This window comes from Anopheles cruzii, chromosome 3 (assembly GCF_943734635.1).
Source record: "Anopheles cruzii chromosome 3, idAnoCruzAS_RS32_06, whole genome shotgun sequence".
In the NCBI taxonomy this organism is placed as follows: domain Eukaryota; kingdom Metazoa; phylum Arthropoda; class Insecta; order Diptera; family Culicidae; genus Anopheles; species Anopheles cruzii.
In genome coordinates, this window is record NC_069145.1 from 10,009,298 (window position 1) to 10,027,043 (window position 17,746).

General features: G+C 51.1%; 1 protein-coding gene across 1 annotated transcript in view; it reads right to left on the minus strand.

Annotated features, from left to right (window-relative positions):
• Positions 1-379: 379 nt before the first annotated feature.
• The window catches only part of LOC128269801 (nephrin-like), a 52,792-nt gene continuing 35,425 nt past the window's right edge, over positions 380-17,746 (minus strand). Inside the window, exons 10-18 of the mRNA XM_053007205.1 lie at positions 15,455-15,669; positions 12,560-12,641; positions 11,950-12,109; positions 9,195-9,331; positions 8,839-9,114; positions 8,438-8,763; positions 8,130-8,315; positions 3,098-3,361; positions 380-499 (exon numbers count right to left, since the gene is read on the minus strand). Of these exons, the coding sequence (XP_052863165.1) occupies positions 380-499; positions 3,098-3,361; positions 8,130-8,315; positions 8,438-8,763; positions 8,839-9,114; positions 9,195-9,331; positions 11,950-12,109; positions 12,560-12,641; positions 15,455-15,669 (1,766 nt within the window). The remainder of the gene's footprint in view (positions 500-3,097; positions 3,362-8,129; positions 8,316-8,437; positions 8,764-8,838; positions 9,115-9,194; positions 9,332-11,949; positions 12,110-12,559; positions 12,642-15,454; positions 15,670-17,746) is intronic.

Consider the following 17,746-nt stretch of genomic DNA (forward strand, 5'->3'; position numbering starts at 1 on the left):
TTTGGTAGAAAAGTTGCTGCTCTCGTTCCGGTGCCGGTGCACCGGTTGAATTGTCGTTTTCTTTGTCGTCACTATTTACACCCCAACACACGGACTCGCCCTGACTCACTTACTCTCGCGTTCGCGTTTATTGTTGTGAAAATTTTGGCTGTTTGTCGGATTGTGAACTTTTTTGTGTTAATTGTGTTTCAATAGACTAGGCATCCTTACGAACTTATCATAAACATAAATATGTCTCCCGAACGGTCACCAGGTTTAACCACCCGGGCCAAGAAACGGAGGAGCATATTACACGGCAACATAAACTCGTGGATCGGTGCGGCAACTTCCGGCCGTACCCTTAGAGTGCGGTCGTTTCGTGAAGCTGGCGCACTTCCTATCAGAAGCGTGTCGCGTGGTTCAGCAACCGACCCTCGCCGATCGTCGGCAGTCCCGCCGAGGGCAGGGCATCCTGTGCGTCGCGGGCTCCCATCTCTGGCACCGTCTGTAACAAGCTGGGCTGTGGACGGATAGAAAGAAGGGATTTACCATGAAAGAGAGGAAGGGTCATATAATGAACCCAGAGCCAACGGGAACACGGTTACCGTCGGGGCGCCGGATTTTCTTGCTGCCGTCGGTTTTGGTGGTGGTATTGGTGGGGGAGGTGGTGGAGTTGGCGGTGGAGGCGGAATCGAAAGGAACTGAGTGAAAGAAAGAAAGGTGAAATAAAAAGAAAACGAAAACCGAATGAATAACATTTAATTAGAAAACTGAACATGCTGAAACAAAAACGAAATAAATAGAAACGTACAGGGTGCGATTGAAAAGTAATGAGCCTTCCCGCGCGGAGCGTCCGGCAAGCGACCAACCGAATCGGCTGGTGGAGGAAAATGTAGGTTGAACCTTCCCCTTCCACGGGAAACCGGTTTCAGTTCACTGGCAACAGCGGTGCAGTCAACATCGCTCCGCGCGTGAAAGCTGTTTTAAAAGTGTGTTAGGATTTTGTAGTGGCGAAAATGCAGCGATCGTTGGATCAACGTTACTCGATCAAATTTTGCGTAAAGCTGAACAAAACGAGTACCGAAACCATTGGGCTACTCAAGGAGGCTTACGGGGACCAATCTCTGTCCAGTGCCCAGGTAAAACGGTGGCACAAGTTGTTCAAGGAAGGCCGGGAGGACGTCGAAGACGAACAGCGATCTGGAAGGCGCGCATGTCGAAATCCAAGGTGAAAACCATGCTGATCATCTTTTTTGACTCTCGAGGCATCGTCCACAAGGAGTTTATACCTCAAGGAAGCACTGTAAACGCGGCATTTTACAAAGAAGTGCTCCTTCGGCTGAAAAACCGCGTCGCCCGGGTTCGGCCCGACCTCGTCAACAATTGGACCCTTCATCACGACAATGCGCCGGCGCACACCGCCTTCCTCTGCACCTCTGCACTGGCTAAGATGGGGGTTCCCGTGCTTCCCCACCCTCCCTATAGCCCAGACCTGTCCCCTCCGGAAAAGGAAGCTGAAGGGAAGGCGTTTCGACTCCATCGAGGCGATCCAAAAAGCTATGACAGCCGAATTGAACGCGATTCCGGCGGATGAGTTTAAAAAATGTTTCCTGCAGTGGAAGGACCGCTACCAGCGGTGTATTGACGCTCAAGGGTCCTATTTTGAAAAATATTAGTTGTGTAAGCCAAAAGGTTTAATAAAACTGCTTAAAAAAAAAGGCTCATTACTTTTCAATCGCACCCTGTATTAAAATAATTAATAAATATGATTAAAAGAACCAGTTAACTATACGAACACTAGGTAATCTGTCTAAAATTGAGTCAAGACCTCTCGATGGTGGGTATGAAAAGTCCCTGACGAACATGATTTCGATGCTAGGTTCGGCTATTACGCCGTCTTTCCGTCTCCAAAGACGTTCCTAATTTTTGGGAAGTCTTTCGCTTGTTGAAATGCTGTCCTTAACGATAATCACTATTAATGCATTGGCGACCATTTTGAGTTTGATCCCAGCCAAAATCCACCAAATTAGTCTGCTAACGCATTAATCGACAAACAGCTTTCTTAGCTTAGCCTCATTACGTCATACGGCTTAACTGAAAAACTTCTAACCGCTTTCTTTACCGAATGTAGGGCAGATCCATCTGGCGTCTCAGCTAAACACTCAGCTCAAACACCTCCACCCGATTCCGTTTCATTGACCCGTCTGCCAGAGACGGAGACAGTGTCTCAACCAAGCCACGCAAAAACCATTCCAGCTCTGTTCCATCATCTGCCGACAGCTTAAATGGAAAGCAAACAGAAGTCTGGCCGTCATCACAGTCACAGTGACCACCATCGGCCTCCGACGGCACATAAATCATTCGCACGTAGACCGTCTGGTATTTGTTTGGTGGCTTCAGCGGTCAGCATCAGCCCCTCTAAACCCCGGGCTGCTTGCTGCGAGTTTCAATCTCATTTACGGCACCGAATCGGGCAGCGGTGACGCAGGCCGGGGCACCCAATCCTTCCGAAGAGGGGAAATGTAAAAGTCACACCAACCGATCAATCAATCGACAGAGAGATCAGGACACCGTTACGAGAATAAAGCGAGAAGCCACCAAACGGTAGGTTAATATGGTTCAATTATTGCAATCGAATTTAAAATGAACTAGAACTATCAAACAATCTGTTAAACTATTAAAAAATGAGCTTCCCGCGTTAAAACGGGTAAATAATACTCGATTACCTCGTGCGGCTTATGAGGAGGCTTCTGATGCCTGAGTTTTATGTCAACTCTAGTCAATCTTTCTCTAGTCTTGACCCACCATGCAACATTGCCACAGCTTCGTCTGTATTGAGTTTCGACATATCCATTAATCAGTGCGAAAGTGTTGTTTATTTTTTCTCTCTTCATGTGCACTTTTGTTTTATTTTTGTTCAATATAACAAATGAATAAATTAGTAAAAAAAGAAATAAATGAATAAAGTAAACTAAGTTCAAACAAACTTCAAACAATGCTTAAGAAAGCACGGATTGCTCGGTGGCCCAGGTGGAAGGCGGATCCACTCCTTCGGGACGTTCATTTACTTACACCCAAAAAGTGATCCCTGGCACACACACACACTCAGAGTACTTACCGGTTCGTGCTGCTGATTGCTGACCGGAAGCGATCCGCCGAACAGTGGCGGCGGCGGGTACCGTTCCGTCAGCGAGGACTGCCCGGAGGAGTCGGTCCGCTGCAGGGGCGACTGGAGGGACGAGGGCTGCTGCTGCTGCTGCTGCAGGAGGTGGCCGGTGCTCACCGGGAGCCCGGTGGCGTGTGAAATCGGAATCGCGGGCCGGGGCGCGTTCGTGTAGACGAGGTTGGTCGAGTGCACCGACGGGTGGTGGGCCAGATCGATCTGCCCCGGCGTGGTTTATGGTGATTTTTCCGATCCCACGCGAGGCGTGGCGTGGCGTGAAAAAGAAACGAACGGAACGAAAGCGTGGAATTCAGATTATTTCACCGGAGCGTCGGTCGGAGCGCGATTATTTGCAACCCGAACACATCCCTTCGGGCATGTTAATAATCCTATTGTTTTCTGGTGCGTGCTGCACAAATAATGCTGTAAAACACTCACACAACCCGCTGGCCCGCTTGCCCGGAGTGTGCGCCCGTGTGTGCCGGCGTTGGGTCATAAATATTGCATTTAATCGGCTGCGGGGCAACATTTGCGAAGCTCGACCGTGACTGTGTTGAGCACATACTTTTTACCCAAAAGATTAACGGGTTCCGCAGGCTGGCAGGCAAAGGGGGAGGTGGAATTCCACGTATTCGCGCTACAAATCGCAACCTAATCCCATCCAGGTTGGTTACAGTTTTCTGCTACGCTGCATTAAATATCAGTTTCGGAGGCACCAGGCAGCAAATTGTGGGCTGCGGCTGGCAACGCGGGCAGGTTGGGCGCGGTTGCATTTGACCCGCACAGCAAATGGTTGGCCCACGCGGACAGGACCCGCGCGCACCTCAGCTGAGTGCGAGCCGGGAGTTAATAAATTGTTAGTTTTTCGAGCGACTTTTGGCGCTTTGGTTCGTGTAATTGTTTCATTAGAGCGCTACAGTTACTGCAGCAAACTGATCATTAGAAGCGGTTCGACGGGAAGCAACTGAGTTACCCAGCAGCAACTGGGCTGGTGCCCTGATAAAGGAAGTCTGTTAAAACCTGATAGACTGTTATCAATTTAGCGCAATTACATTTTACTTTGATCGTATCTTCATGTCCGTGGATGTTGTGCATAATGTCAGATCGATTGACTGCAGCTAAGGACCCTTTACTCGAAGATTAGTCCGTAGGAGCCAATACCGTAGGGCTCTTGTTCGTTTTCTATTCTCTGGCTTAGTGTGGACAACCCTGGAACTAGTTACAAGTAACACTTGAGACTTAAAGTGACAAATATCTATTAGCGAATTCAGCCAGTTCCAGGCGAATCCAGCCATCTCGACCGTGAAATGTCGCCGTAACCTATGCCTATGCCTAACCTATTAACAACTTAGCGCGTCACATAGTCGAAGGATGTGCTTGTAGGAAATGCGGTAAGCGTTCCTGATTTTTATTTCGACGGGGAGTGACTATAGGTTTCGGTAATTAATCCCACGGCGGGACGTTTGAACGCGATCGCCTCGTGGCGATGTATCGGAGCCCACGATGGGCACGTCAGCACTCGTTGGCTGCCACGGAGAGAGAGAACGCATTGTCTCAAGCGGGCTCGTGCCTAACCTGTTTGACAGCGCGTCAAGTCGATTCGAGCACATGCTCGATTTTTGCCAAAGTCGAGTTGTCAACGCGCTTGACAACTCGTGTTCGAACGTTTGCTGAATAAGTCGCGTGGCGTCACAATCGACGGTCGCTACATGCTCTTGTGGCTTGTCACCATTGTTCGATCTTTAAAACCTAAACTTTTTGAACTAAAATAAGCTTAGTGTTATGATTTCCTACGATAGTTTTATTCCGAGTATCAATGTTTTTCTTAAGAATTTTTTTAGCAGCTCCAAGCCATTTGTGGTCGTAGTCGTTCGTTCGTTCGTACGCAATCTGTATTAACGGTTTCGCCATCTTTTAGGAGCTTGCGATACACCACACCTTTCCGGACGCATCAGACATACAGCGTTGTGTTTCGATCTGATTTTGCTGTTGAAGTTGATGGTTTTGCCGGATTGACCCATGATATTTTCTTTGTGGGATTCTCAAAATAAATCTACTTTCCATCCCCAATCAACGTATGATGGAGAAATTTTGAATTCGTTTTCGACGTGAAATCATTTGTTTGATTTCAAAACAAGGCAGTGTTGCCAAAAAAGCATAATGAGGAGGACCAAATCGACAGCTAGTGCCATCTGTTTACACAATCCATTTTCATAGGGTTATACCTGATATGATATGATATACTTAGGCTTCTCACTTAAGCCCAATATTTGAATTAATCAGTAACGAGTCAGTAATCTGTATTGAACCTCTATTCGAAGCACAGCTGGTGATTTGGTGTTTGTTTTCATGTTTCAATTGACAATTTGGATCATACCCGTGCAATGGACACCATGGCCCATAAACCCATAAGCAACATGTCCACGTCCTTTCGTACTTATCGAGCGACAATTCTACGATTTACCCGGAGCCCAGCTGTGCGTTTACTAAATGCGCCCAATCGTTTGACCGGTGGCGCCTGTTTGAGCCTGTTGGCCACCGTCTAAAACCAAATCGTTGACGTCAATCTTTCACCGATCGATGTACGCGTTGCGTTGCACACGGCATAAATTGCTTCTGTGCAATATTAGTTCGAAGAGTTCCTGCGCCGCTGGCCACAGGAATTGTTGGACGACACTGGCCACACGGCCCAACGTCACAGCCGGAAAGGCCACCTGCCGAACCGAACCGGAAACCATCGCCGGGGTCGACCCGTCGGTTCGTCCGTCAGCGAGTTGGGCGACTGTTGATGAAATTTTAAATATTTCATTAAAACTTTGCCGACTTTGCCCGGACACACCGAATTCCACGGCACGCACACACACACGCTGACACGGTGACGCTGTTTAAGGTTACATTTTTAGTGCCCGGGGGGTCCGAAACCGCCGGAAGTGCCCCTCGGGGGACGCCAATCGACACTGGTGACACCCGGGGCAGTCCATCAGCCATTCGGTCGAAAATTGGCTCACGAGCAGGGGCTGGGAAGCAGGATGTGTCACGGGGTGGCCGGCCAGCGTGCGTCCTCTCGCTCGGCATAACAAAGTGCATAGCAGCGCTCCTGCGGCCCAACCGTGGGACAAAATAATAATGTGGACAGTGCGGTTGAATTTATGCTCGCTCGTATCCGGATCATCCGGACGCCCGGTGGCCACCGGGTGTACGTTATGCAAAGTATGTGAACTGTTCAAGGCTTCGGTTCACGCCACCAGTGGCCAACCCCCCCGGGGGGCGGTGTATGAACCGGCGCGCGCACGCCGTGTCCTTTGCGGTTTCGTGCCAGGACCCTCTCGGGAGCCGCCACTGCTGGTGGCGTTCCGAAAGTTATGATTTGAATTTGTCAGACACGCTTCCGGCTAGTAAGCGCTTCGCGCCATTCCGCGCAGATCCGGTCCGAGGGAATCTCGGTCTAGTTTGGCTACCCCCGCCTGCCTGGCCCCCCACCGAGACCTCCATGAGCGCGGGGGTCTGGTGGATGTACTCGGACCCGAGCCGTGTCCGCGATGACGCTATTTCCGGGTGCCGCCATTGTTTACTCGCTAATGAGAAATTTGTCCAATCAGTTGTGAAACGATCCACTCGGTCCTGGGAAGGAGGATGCGCCTGGGGAACAGGTCGGTCGCTACGACCCGGTCCATCGATATCGTGTTCAGACGTCTCCTCCGTGACGCTCAAGAAGGCGGAATCGATGAACGGGAGTCAAGATGGGAAAAATCGTTCCCCAAGCAGTCCACAATGGCGGGGTTCTTGCTCACCAGAGCTGCCCTTTGTATGGAGCTATGAAGCCTGGGACCTTGAAAGCAATATCGAGTATCATTCAGCGAGAAAGATGATGGGAAAAACGATTCTTTCAGACAATTGTCCATTTGCGATAAAAAAAAGTTATGAAGAGACCATTTTATCATGTACCAGGCTGTTCAATAAGTGTTGCGGTTGGATAAGAAAAGCACAGTTTGTTGGTTTGAAATACACACACCCTGAACATCAATACACTTGTTTCGCACTAGATTCCAATTCATGAATTCCTATGAAGTGAGAATTTGTTTTAAGTATGGAAACAGATGGAAGTTGCTTTGGGCCAAATCTTGTGAATACGGTGAATGCTCCAACAATTCGATCTTTAATTCGTGGACTTTTGCCATTGTCAAAATGCTCGTTGCCAAATGTTGTTGCTGTTTTTGGACGTCCTTGACGCGGATCGTCTTCAAGGCATGTACGACCACGTTTAAATTCAGCAACCCATCTTTCAACTATACCAATTGAAGGCAAAGAGTGCGTATACACTTTCAACATTCGTCCATAAATTTCCGTTGGCTTTTGAACCTTCCAAACAAAAATTTCCAAAAGTGTTAACAAAGAATGAATCGACAGATCCAAATAAAACATCACATATTTTCATATGAAGAATGTACCAACATAACAGAATTAATTTAGGTTCGTAACAGCGTCCTTTAATATCGGAAACTTATTGAACAACCCAGTATATATGATTAAAAGGCAAAGAGCATCATATTTTTGGTGCACTTTTGAAGGTCGTCGAATGTTGTTTGAGGAAGAGGAACCTCTTCTTCAAATGCGTTTGGCTTACGATCAGCTATTACATGCCGAAAGCACGTGTTCAGGACGGTCAGCTCATGTTTGCTGATGGAATTGGACTGGTAGAAGCCGATTTCGATCCTTAAACAGGAGTTCCGGAGTCTAGCAGATCATGCATAGAGTTGTGGCCGATCAGACTTTGAAACCTATCTGGCTACAGGGCCCATCATGAAGTTAAAGTGCACGCAAATGACACGCTCCAATGCAACAGGTCATAACCGTCAGGTAGCAAAAGCGTCCCCCAAAATAGGTGGTAGAATTAGGTCAACCAATAAAAAGATTCGCAACCTTCGTTTCAACCTAAAAAACCACGTCAGAGATGAGTAACTATTAGCGTGGTTGGTGGCCAACTCACCTGCGCGTAGATCGTCGGCTCGGAGCGCTTAATGTCGGACTGCCGCGGCCGACCGAGCGTGGCACTGACGTACATCTGCGGCTGGCCCGAACTCAGCTTCGGCATCCCAAGGCCTGCCCCGCCGACACCGACGACTCCACCCCCGCCACCACCCATCGACGACAAGTCCGCGTACGTCAGGTCGTGCTGCAATCGGAATCGGAAACGGAATCGAAGCAATCCAGGTTTGTGGAAAAGTTAATCAAGGTGATTGAATCGCGTCCCAAACGAAGAAGAACAAGGTTCTCTAGGTGAGGTGCACCCCATACCTTGTGGCCGTCGATCCCGTAGCCACCGATGATGGGCGTCGGAATGATGGCGCTGTGCACCGGGATGTAGCTCTGGCCGTCGGAGCTGGTCACCGGGTAGACGGTCTGCTGCATACAGTTCTGCTGCTGCTGCTGCATGTCCCGGGCCAGCGCGTAGAAGGCCCGGGTGTCGTAGGTGGCCTGTGCCGTGCTGGGCGGCGGTGGACCCAGCTGCGCCCCGCTCTGCTGCTCGGCCATGGCCGCCGTCGCGTACAGCCGCGGATGGGCGGCACTGTTGAGCCACTCGAACGCCTTCTCGTCTTCTTCCGGCAGACGCGCCAGTTTCGCTGCGAAGTGAACGAGACTGAAACTTATGGCGAGGGCGCGCGGGGCCGCAGGGCCGATGGGGAACCGCCGCTCACCTTGCGGGATGATGTCCGGGTTCTTCTCGATGCTGTCGATGCTCCCGTTGCACTGCTCCCGCGCCAGATCGGCGTCCGGGATGGACTGGCTGATGCCGGACGCATCGTTCGTCGACATGTTGCTACCGCAGTCCCGGTCCCGCCCGGCCGACCCCCGGAGCCGCGTCACACACACGATGATGGACGCGATCGAGATGATGGCCGCCACCACGCCGAGTAGCGTCCCGATGAACGGTTTGATCTGCAGCAGGGCCGGCGCGTAGACGAGCGACAGATCTGAAAAACGGGTGGCCACAAGCGGAGCCGATCAGTTTACCAGGCCCGCCAGGCTCGCTAGGAAAAAAAAGGCCACGTACCAGTTTGCTTCTCGGGGTTCTTCAGCGTGAACGCCTGCAGGTACGTCGGATCGCTGGACCCTTTGGAGTTTTTGGCAGTGAGTATTACGTTGTATCCGACGCCCGCCTCCAAACCCTTCAGCTCGAACGCGGGTGACCTGCGGAGGTAAGGGGAGGAAGGGTGGACGTTCCGGTCAACGAATTAAGCATTCGACGCTCGCGACGGAGCAGTGGCCGGGAAGTTTGTTTTTCGCTCGAACTATTTACTGTCCGCTCAGGTGAGGCTCACTAATTGGCGCCTGCCGATCGCTGACAGCGCCGGAGAAGCAAAGAACCGGATAATTGCACCGTCAATTAACACCTTGCCCCCTTCGGCCGGGCGGGGCAGCTAATTCCGTCGAACCCGCAGCGAAGTGCAACGGAAGCTGATTGCATGAATGCTCGGACCGGCAGAGTGTCGGGAGAATGAAGTTGTAATGTAAAATCAGCGCTCGATCGTATCGGTAAACGGTAAAGGGCGAATTTTATTTTCTCTCACTCTTCGAGCAGCACTGGACTGGAACGACCAAGTGACCAACTTGCGAAACAAGTCCCCGGTGGCCTGCAAATGACCAACTTCTAGGGTAATTAGCTTCGGTGCACTTTGTGTTGTCGTCGTCCTCGTTTCCCCGGTGGCGATTGTGTTTTGTGGGACGAAAGTGTTTACTTTCTTCTGGAGGACTCGCAGGACTTATTTGCGTTTACCGAGCGCGGAAAATGGGGAGCCTCACTGGCGAATTGCCTTGTTTTCTAGTTTCTTATGGCTAATGGCGCTGGGTGGAAGAAAATATCGTATTCTTTCGTAAGGGTGAACAGGGTGGCTCGCGCCTTACCCTCGCCGCTCATCGCTGGGAATGTTTAACTTTTTAATTAACTCCTTTACCGTAAAATAAGTTCGCCCCTGAGGCCCGCATTGCCGCGGTAGTCGGCATTTCGCGCGAGAGTGATGGGAATTGAAACGATGGACGAGTTTGGTGAAAAATTCACGCATAGCGCCCCGAATTGGGCTTCACTTGCCGGAGCCCGTCTCGGCTCTTGAAATCCGCTTTAAATAGTTCGACGCGTCGAAAGTATTTTGTGGAGCGCGTTCCGCATGCGAGATTGACGAGGAGTAATGGGTTTTGGGTTTGAGCTTTAAGCGGATTTACTAACAAAGGCCGATTTGAAAACGTTAGTTTGGCCATTGAATAAAACGCTAATTGATTTCAACTCAAATTTTGTAAACATTTGAAAATAAATAAAGGTCTAGAATTGGATCTTTCTTTCCGTTAATCCTTGCGGTTAAAGGCCATGCTCTAGTTTGAACGTTGTTCGATGCTGTGTCGGAAGCTTTCGTGTGATCAGAATGCTCTGGAGGACTTCAGATTGCAAATGCAGGTGATCCAGATCAAAGCTTCAATCGATAACTAATACTCAAACATGAATTAGTGGTCTAGAAACGTTCAGGGCATAAAAGGCTCGAAATTAAAGTATTCGTTCTCGATCAAATGCGGCGACCAAGGTCTGAGCAGACCATTAATTCTGTTCAGCAATAACTACAATTCGATAGCCATCTAGCTCGATATCTTATAAGGAAGAACATGAAGGAAAATACGACACACCGACAGCGAAATCCGTGAAGAAGATGGAAGATGGTGGATGGAAGATGGAAGATGGATAGATGAGACGGTCACGGACGCACTAGACAAATGCATCTGTTTGTACTTACAGCAGATACAGTCAAGACAGATATCGGATAACATGAGAACCTGTCCTTGAAAAATGCATAGAGAATGAGGAAAAGGATCAGGACACATTCGATATCAAAACAGTACGATGAAGATGAATAACGGATAACTTATCCGGTTACAAGCACCGGCATGACATGACCAGCCCATCGCAGCCTGGCGAGGCGAATACGCTGCACGGCACGAACTTTGTAAAGAAAGCAATGGCCACAGCTTTGAATAAAACATTCTTTTCCATTCCACCGAAATCAACTAGCATTTCCTGGAAATCATTGAAATTTCCTCCGAATAATAACGACATTTGGCATCCGGCGGCATTCAATAACGAGAGACACGGACCAGGTCTTCCAATTGTAGGACACCGTACGGCACGGATCCGACGATTCGCTTCTATCTGTCTCCGCATTCGCTTCTGATGATAAATAAATGTTCCCCTCTCCCGGAGCTGCTTCGGGCCGGATGCCGCCACCGGAAGCGATGGGGGCATTATCGGAAGCGTAATGCTAATCCCAAATCGATGCTAATAATTTTTAATTGCCTCACTTTGGCGCGCAACCCGGCCGAGGGCCTGCTCGCGTTTCAATGAGACCCTGAAGCTGGCTGGGGTCTGGTTCTTGTTACGATTCCTCAGCGTTCTTGGTGCTGCCACCGTTGGATTTGCCAGTGGCACCAATTAATTTTAATTGGTCCATTCTGTTGGCGGGAGCCACAATGGCACACAATGGCGGCGCTAGTTCGCCGGTGCCGAGCGCCGCCCTGCGGTTGCGGCGGATCTTTCATCATTTCCGGGCTAATGGTGTGGCGGCGGCGGCGGAATGGTGAAAAATTGAATGCGCCTTTTGGGCCGCCGCCACCGCCGTCACCGCGTATCGAGTCGGCCACCAGGCGTCTCCACTAGCGTTTTTAAAATACGACCCCGACGGGTCTGCCTGATGACATTACTGGCGGGGGCGCCGTCCGGAGAGACGGGCCGGTGCGGGCCGAGGTATGGCGCGGCTGTTGCTACTCACTTTGATTTAATCGAAGCCATTAGCTGCCGGTTGCCGATCACGTACAGCTCCACCAGGAAGTCTTGCGGCAGCCCGCCATCGAAGCCCTCGAGGCACTCGATCTGCAGCATGTCGAACGTTTGGTTCAGGATGGAGCAGTTCGACAGGGGGTCCGGTTTTCCTGTGCGAGAGAGAGACAGAGAAGGGGAGAGTTGTTGAAAGGAGGGAGAAAATTGAAATTAATAATCGTGAAGCCACGGGCCGGGCCCCGTGGCTATGCTAACGAGGCGAATGATTGGTAAATTGGGCCACGACCCAATTCCGACGCCGAAGGTGAAGACATAAATCTGCCATCTTGCTATCGGCTGGCGACATTTGGAGCTGGAAGAGCTAGAATCAGGGATTCTATTGGCAAAAGCACAACAATAACGACAAACGTATAACTTGAAAGTGTATTGAAATAATATGACCCTGTGTTAATATCGTGCCACTGTTAACTCAAATGACGGAATCTTGTCAAATAAAATGATTGTAAAAGAAACTACACTAAACATGACATTTCATGGCTGTAACAAACATGACTCTTCATCGTAAAACAATTCTATGCCCAAAACTGTCGCTCCGAACTCACCTGCCGGGATCAGGTTGAACAGACAGGGCTCCGTCTGGGCGCCGATTTCGTTCCGACCCCAGCACAGCAGCGTACCATAGTCCTGAAAGAGACAGAGCAAAGCAGGATCTTATGCTACGGAATGTGTTCCCTGTGCCTTGAATCTAGGCCGACGCCGACCAATCGATCGATTCCGCCTGCGAGACATCATCGAATGCGAGGCGAGGGAAAACAACCATTTCCCAGCACAATTTTCCCCGCACGGACCCGCACGGATATTCAGATTTTTTTTGGGCCACTCCCTCCGGCTGAGCTGAGCGAAATCGGAGATCTGCGACACCGGCCCAGCAGCATCGATGAGCTGCGATGGCTCCCATCCCAATCGGAAACCTCCCTTCTACTTCTTCTGCTGTGTGAGTCTGAGGCTGGAAATTGGAGATCAACGACGAGGATGATGAAAAATGAAGGGCTTTGACGTGATTGACAGAAAGCAGACGTCGCAGCAGACGGTCGGGCCCCGGGCGAAGCGACTACAGGGGACGAGCAGGCGGACGGCGGACATCATTTGCAGTTGCTTCGCGGTTGATGAAGACGTATGACCGAAATTGTCATTTGGCTGATAAATTATCTACTCCTAGCGTACCGTCCGGGCGAAGGGCGAAGAGTGAGCTTTTTCCGGATAAGGAATTTGACCACACACACACACACACCCAGACAGTCTGTGCCAAGTTATTGACTTTTGTGGCTCAAAGTTTGGTTTTCGCTTGGCTAATGAAAGATTCGGTCCCGTAATGAAAATGGAGAGTTTGGCGAACTGCATGAAGATTCGACCTTCTTTAATGGTTCGATTAAGGTGATGGAGTTTAGGTTGGCCGCGAACCATTATCCCTGTGCTCTCTCTCTCTCTCTCTCACTCTGCCTCTCGAAAATACTTGTGGGACATTTTTGGGCCGGAAAAGTGTTTTGGCGAACCGTGGCTCGCCCTCCGTGGTGGTAACTGATTAGGTTACGAAGTTCAAAGTCCAACGGCGTCCGGATTCGGCCGGTGCCTGCGTTTAATCTACAATCCGCTCCACGAAAGTCTGGGGTGTCCGAAATGGCCACCCGTGGACCAGAAATAGTTGTGGGCACGCTTTCAGCCACCTCCTAACCCGGGCTCTCGAAAATCAGTGTCGCGCGCCCGCGTACGGCCACCGAGAATGGAATGCTGCCGGGTTGCCCCAATCCATCAGAGGTTAGGATGTTGAAATATTAATGAATAAATTATGAACATTTAGGCCGGCCTTTTATCTGCCGCGAATTGCGAGGGTTGGAAGGCCGGGGCGTAGAATGTTTTGCGGTGTGGCGTGGCGACGTTCGGTGTCCGCGGAGGGCGAGAGAGGTCGAAAGTTTCACGCAGATAACCCAATCCGACCGGACGGAGAAATCCTTTTATGCGCTCGCCACACACTTTTTTGCCTTTCTCACTCTCGGCCCCGGCCCTATCTCTCCCTCTCTGTGTCGCTTTCCGTGTAATGATGGCGGGAAAAAGGAGTCCTCCGCTAGCACAGATAGCGGAGCGGCTCGCAAAAGGATCGAAAGGATAGTGGCGGATAAGGAACGGTTCGGTTCGGTCCGGCCGGAAACGAACTTTTAAGCCGCGTGGAGCAGCAAGAGTTGACAAAAAGTAGGGTTGTCGGGCACGCTGGTGGAACACCCTGATAATTACGGAGGACGCTTGACGCTGGATCGGGATTTGCCGTGGCCATGTTTTTTTTTCTGCCCGCGCGCTTTTGGAATTGAAGAAAGTCGCCTCGGGAAGAAAGTTTCCGGAACCGCGCGCCCGGGAACGGCCACGGCGATAAGGAATTCGGCCGGCCGACGGTGGCCCAAAGTAAGTCCCTTGCCGCACCACATTTCCCAGAAGGACCGGGTGGCAGGGCCGCCGCCTACCCGGACCATGACGTCAATCTTCACAATTTGTGCGATAATCCTGTTGCGACAAACTTTTGCGGCTGTCATCAAAAGCTCCTCGTTGACTTTCGTCGCTCGGTTTGCCGGTTCTGGTTGTTTTTTTTTGTCGGAACCCATCCTTTCAAAGGATCCCTCCCCGCCCCGGTGAAGTCGTTGAAAGATTTGGAGGATTTTTCTGTCTTTCGGTTGCTCCTCAAACAGGATCAACACGGAATGGCGGCATTCCGCAGGACTCACGGCGATAACCCTTCGGAGCGCCCTTTTTGGACGAATCGGCTAGTGGCTAGTGTGGTGTGAATTCAGTCGGCTTATCCTTGAAGCGCAGGCCCCTCTTAGGGCGGCGGATCGGAGGTGTAAACAAGGAATTATGATAATTGAAAACATAATAGGTGTCGGTCGGTTGTTTCGCCGTGTAGCGGCACACTTTTCGGAGCGCTCTTGGAATGGCCGCCTCGGCTCGCTTGGATGGGGTTGGTGTCCTTCGGTGGGTCCGATCTCAACAAGCTCGACGTTCTTTGCCGCTGCGGATCCGTCGAGAGTTTGACCGTTTTGTCCAGCCCCCAAGGTTTCGGTGCGGCGCGAAAGTAGAATGTCATGTCTACAAGGTGTAGCAGCCCGTGTTCCGCAAACGGTCTGTGGGGCTCGGCCGGCCTTCCGGATGGGCGATGCCGCCCGGCGACAAGGTTAAGAAACTGGAATCACCCGCCCGAGACCTGTTTTATGGCGTGTGCCGTGTGCCGCGTGCGGCCTTATGCAGCCAACGCCATTTGCCAACTTCACTTCAGAGACGACTTCATTGCGGACTTCCTTTCCTGGCGGGTAATTGCCAGGTTTTAAACTTCGCTCTCCGGAGGCGCCGGATTCTATGTGGCAACCGGCCAGGGCGTTCGCTTATAATGAGTGAAGAAGGCCCTAGAGTTGGCTGAAAAAAGAAACATTGGAATCACGTGACGGCCGGCTTACCTTCTCCGTGACGGGCTTGAAGTGGGCCACGCTCTTCGTGCGGTCACTGAGCACCTCCGAGGCCGGAATGTCCAGGCTCTCCGCAACGGACGTGTTGTACTTCCAGCTGAACGTGACGTTCGTCGGGTTCGCCTCCAGCTCGCACACGATCTTGGCCAGCTCGTTCCGCCCGATGTTGTAGGTGGTCACCAGCCCCGGGCGGCACACGGGAGCAACTGTAACGGTGGTGGAAGAAGCAGAAGGAAAAGTGGTGATGGCCACTGCGCAGCGCTGGTGGGAATGGCAACATAACGGAGGGCTGCCTCTCGATGGGCCGCCGGCTATCAGCGATCAGCCATCGGTGGGGGGCTGATCCGCGTACCGATAAGAGGCCTCCTTGTGAGCCTCTTCCCGAGCCTGATTGCGTACTTAGATTCGGTGGCCAAGATGGGCCGTGGGAGACCGGCGAGTGGATGCGGCCAGCGGCGCATTACGCTAATGCGCCGATAATGCGCTCAACCGACGACGACGGTTCGGCTTTTTTCCGCGTAATCAGCAGCAGAGCACCTCTCTCTCTCTCTCTCTCTCTCGAGGAGTTTTTCTATTTTCCACCCAGCAGAAAGAGGATTTTGGGCCATTTCCATTCCCGTTTCAGGCAGGCAGCCAGGAGCCATAAAGTAAACGATTGTGGCACGGTGCGTCCGTGTCGCGCCTTGTACTGCATAAAACATCGCCCCGTTTCGCATCGCTGCTTATCGCCGGTTAAATGGGGTTTTATGCGGCCCGCCCGTTCCCGATGGCCCACCACCCGCAGCACAGGGGGCCGTGGCCGTTCGTGGGGAGATTAAATTTAGGAACTCGTTCTCGGCGCGCCTCGTACGATGCGCGGAGCCGGGCGCGATAGCCTCGGGTGGAAAATTCGAACGAACTCCAACGATGGCCCTTCGATATTATTCAATTATACAGAGCAGGGAAAGTGAAGCAGCCGCAGCCAGTGGAGCCAGCGGGGACGGAAGTCTACCGGCGGCACAAATGGAGCATGCTGGAGTTGAAAGGGAGCGAAGCGAAAAAAAAAGACAGAGAGCAAAGTAACAACGTGAAAAGTAAACGACTGCTGGCTGGCCGACCGGCCGGCGCCTGGTGGGAGGTATTTCAATTACAGCGACCCCGGGAGCTGGTGGAACTGAGATTTTTGCCCACCCACTCGGACACACCCTCCGTCCGCCCGGCGTTGGGTGTGGTTTTTAATTGAAAAGTAATATTTCGCCCCGGCCAGTGCCAGCCAGCTAGTTCCGGTTCCGGTATCAATTTGTGCTCAAAGTTTTTGGCGAAACTTACGCCACAAAAAAACTCCGGATTTCCCGTCACCGGGAGGTAGCGCATCGCTAGTTGGGCCGGTTCTAATCGAAAATGATTTGGCGTTTAATGCAGAAATGATGTCGATCTTAATGATCCAATTAGATGGCCGTTTGCTAAACGTTCGGTTCGCCTGTCGCCGCCGTTCGGTCGATTTTATCGAGTTATAATGAATATTAGGGAGAATTTAATTTAAGCCTTATCCGGGGCGTTTTTCTTCTTCGACTCTTCGGTGCCCCCCTTCGGAACGGGTACCGAAAGTAGGCGCGCCCCGTCCCGTTGGGACCCGGTGTTCGGTGGAAAAGTTGGACACTTTCGCTCGACCTCGGCTCGGCCGCTTTACAATGTAAAAGTGTTTTGCGTTAACTTTGCTTTCATTTAATTACCCTAAGCTCTCGCGTCGCCCGTCCTCGGTCTAATGGTTATTTAAAAAGGAAGGTACACGGATTAAATGAACATTCGGTGTCACTCTGGTGGACGCAGCAGGGCCGTGGGCTTTCGCGAGCGTGATTATGTGGCTGAAAATTACTTTACGATTAGCTTCCGCTGATGGCGGTACCGGTGCAGGGAATTCTGTCGAATTCGATCAGCATCAGCAGTGGGCTGATGAGTGGGAAATCTGATGCGAATCTGCAGAAAGTGGCCAGAAATTGCTATAAACCTATCGACTATGTGCAGACTCCAAACCTGCTCGGTGGTGTAGAGAAAATGCTGGGCACAAAGAATCTAAGAAGTCAACAGAAATTTTGTGACAACAATCAAGAACCACATCGGACAACGAGGCGCCTTGGGTCATAAAAGGGAGAGAAGGATTGAATGTTAATTGTTTCCAAATGTGTGTTCGTTTCGATTGTTTGTTGCCATTTAGAGCTAAAAGCACGCAGCACATCGGAGAGCCTTTCACTAGCAGTCAACAGTTTTGACGTCCAAATCAAAATGTCATTACTTTGATTTACA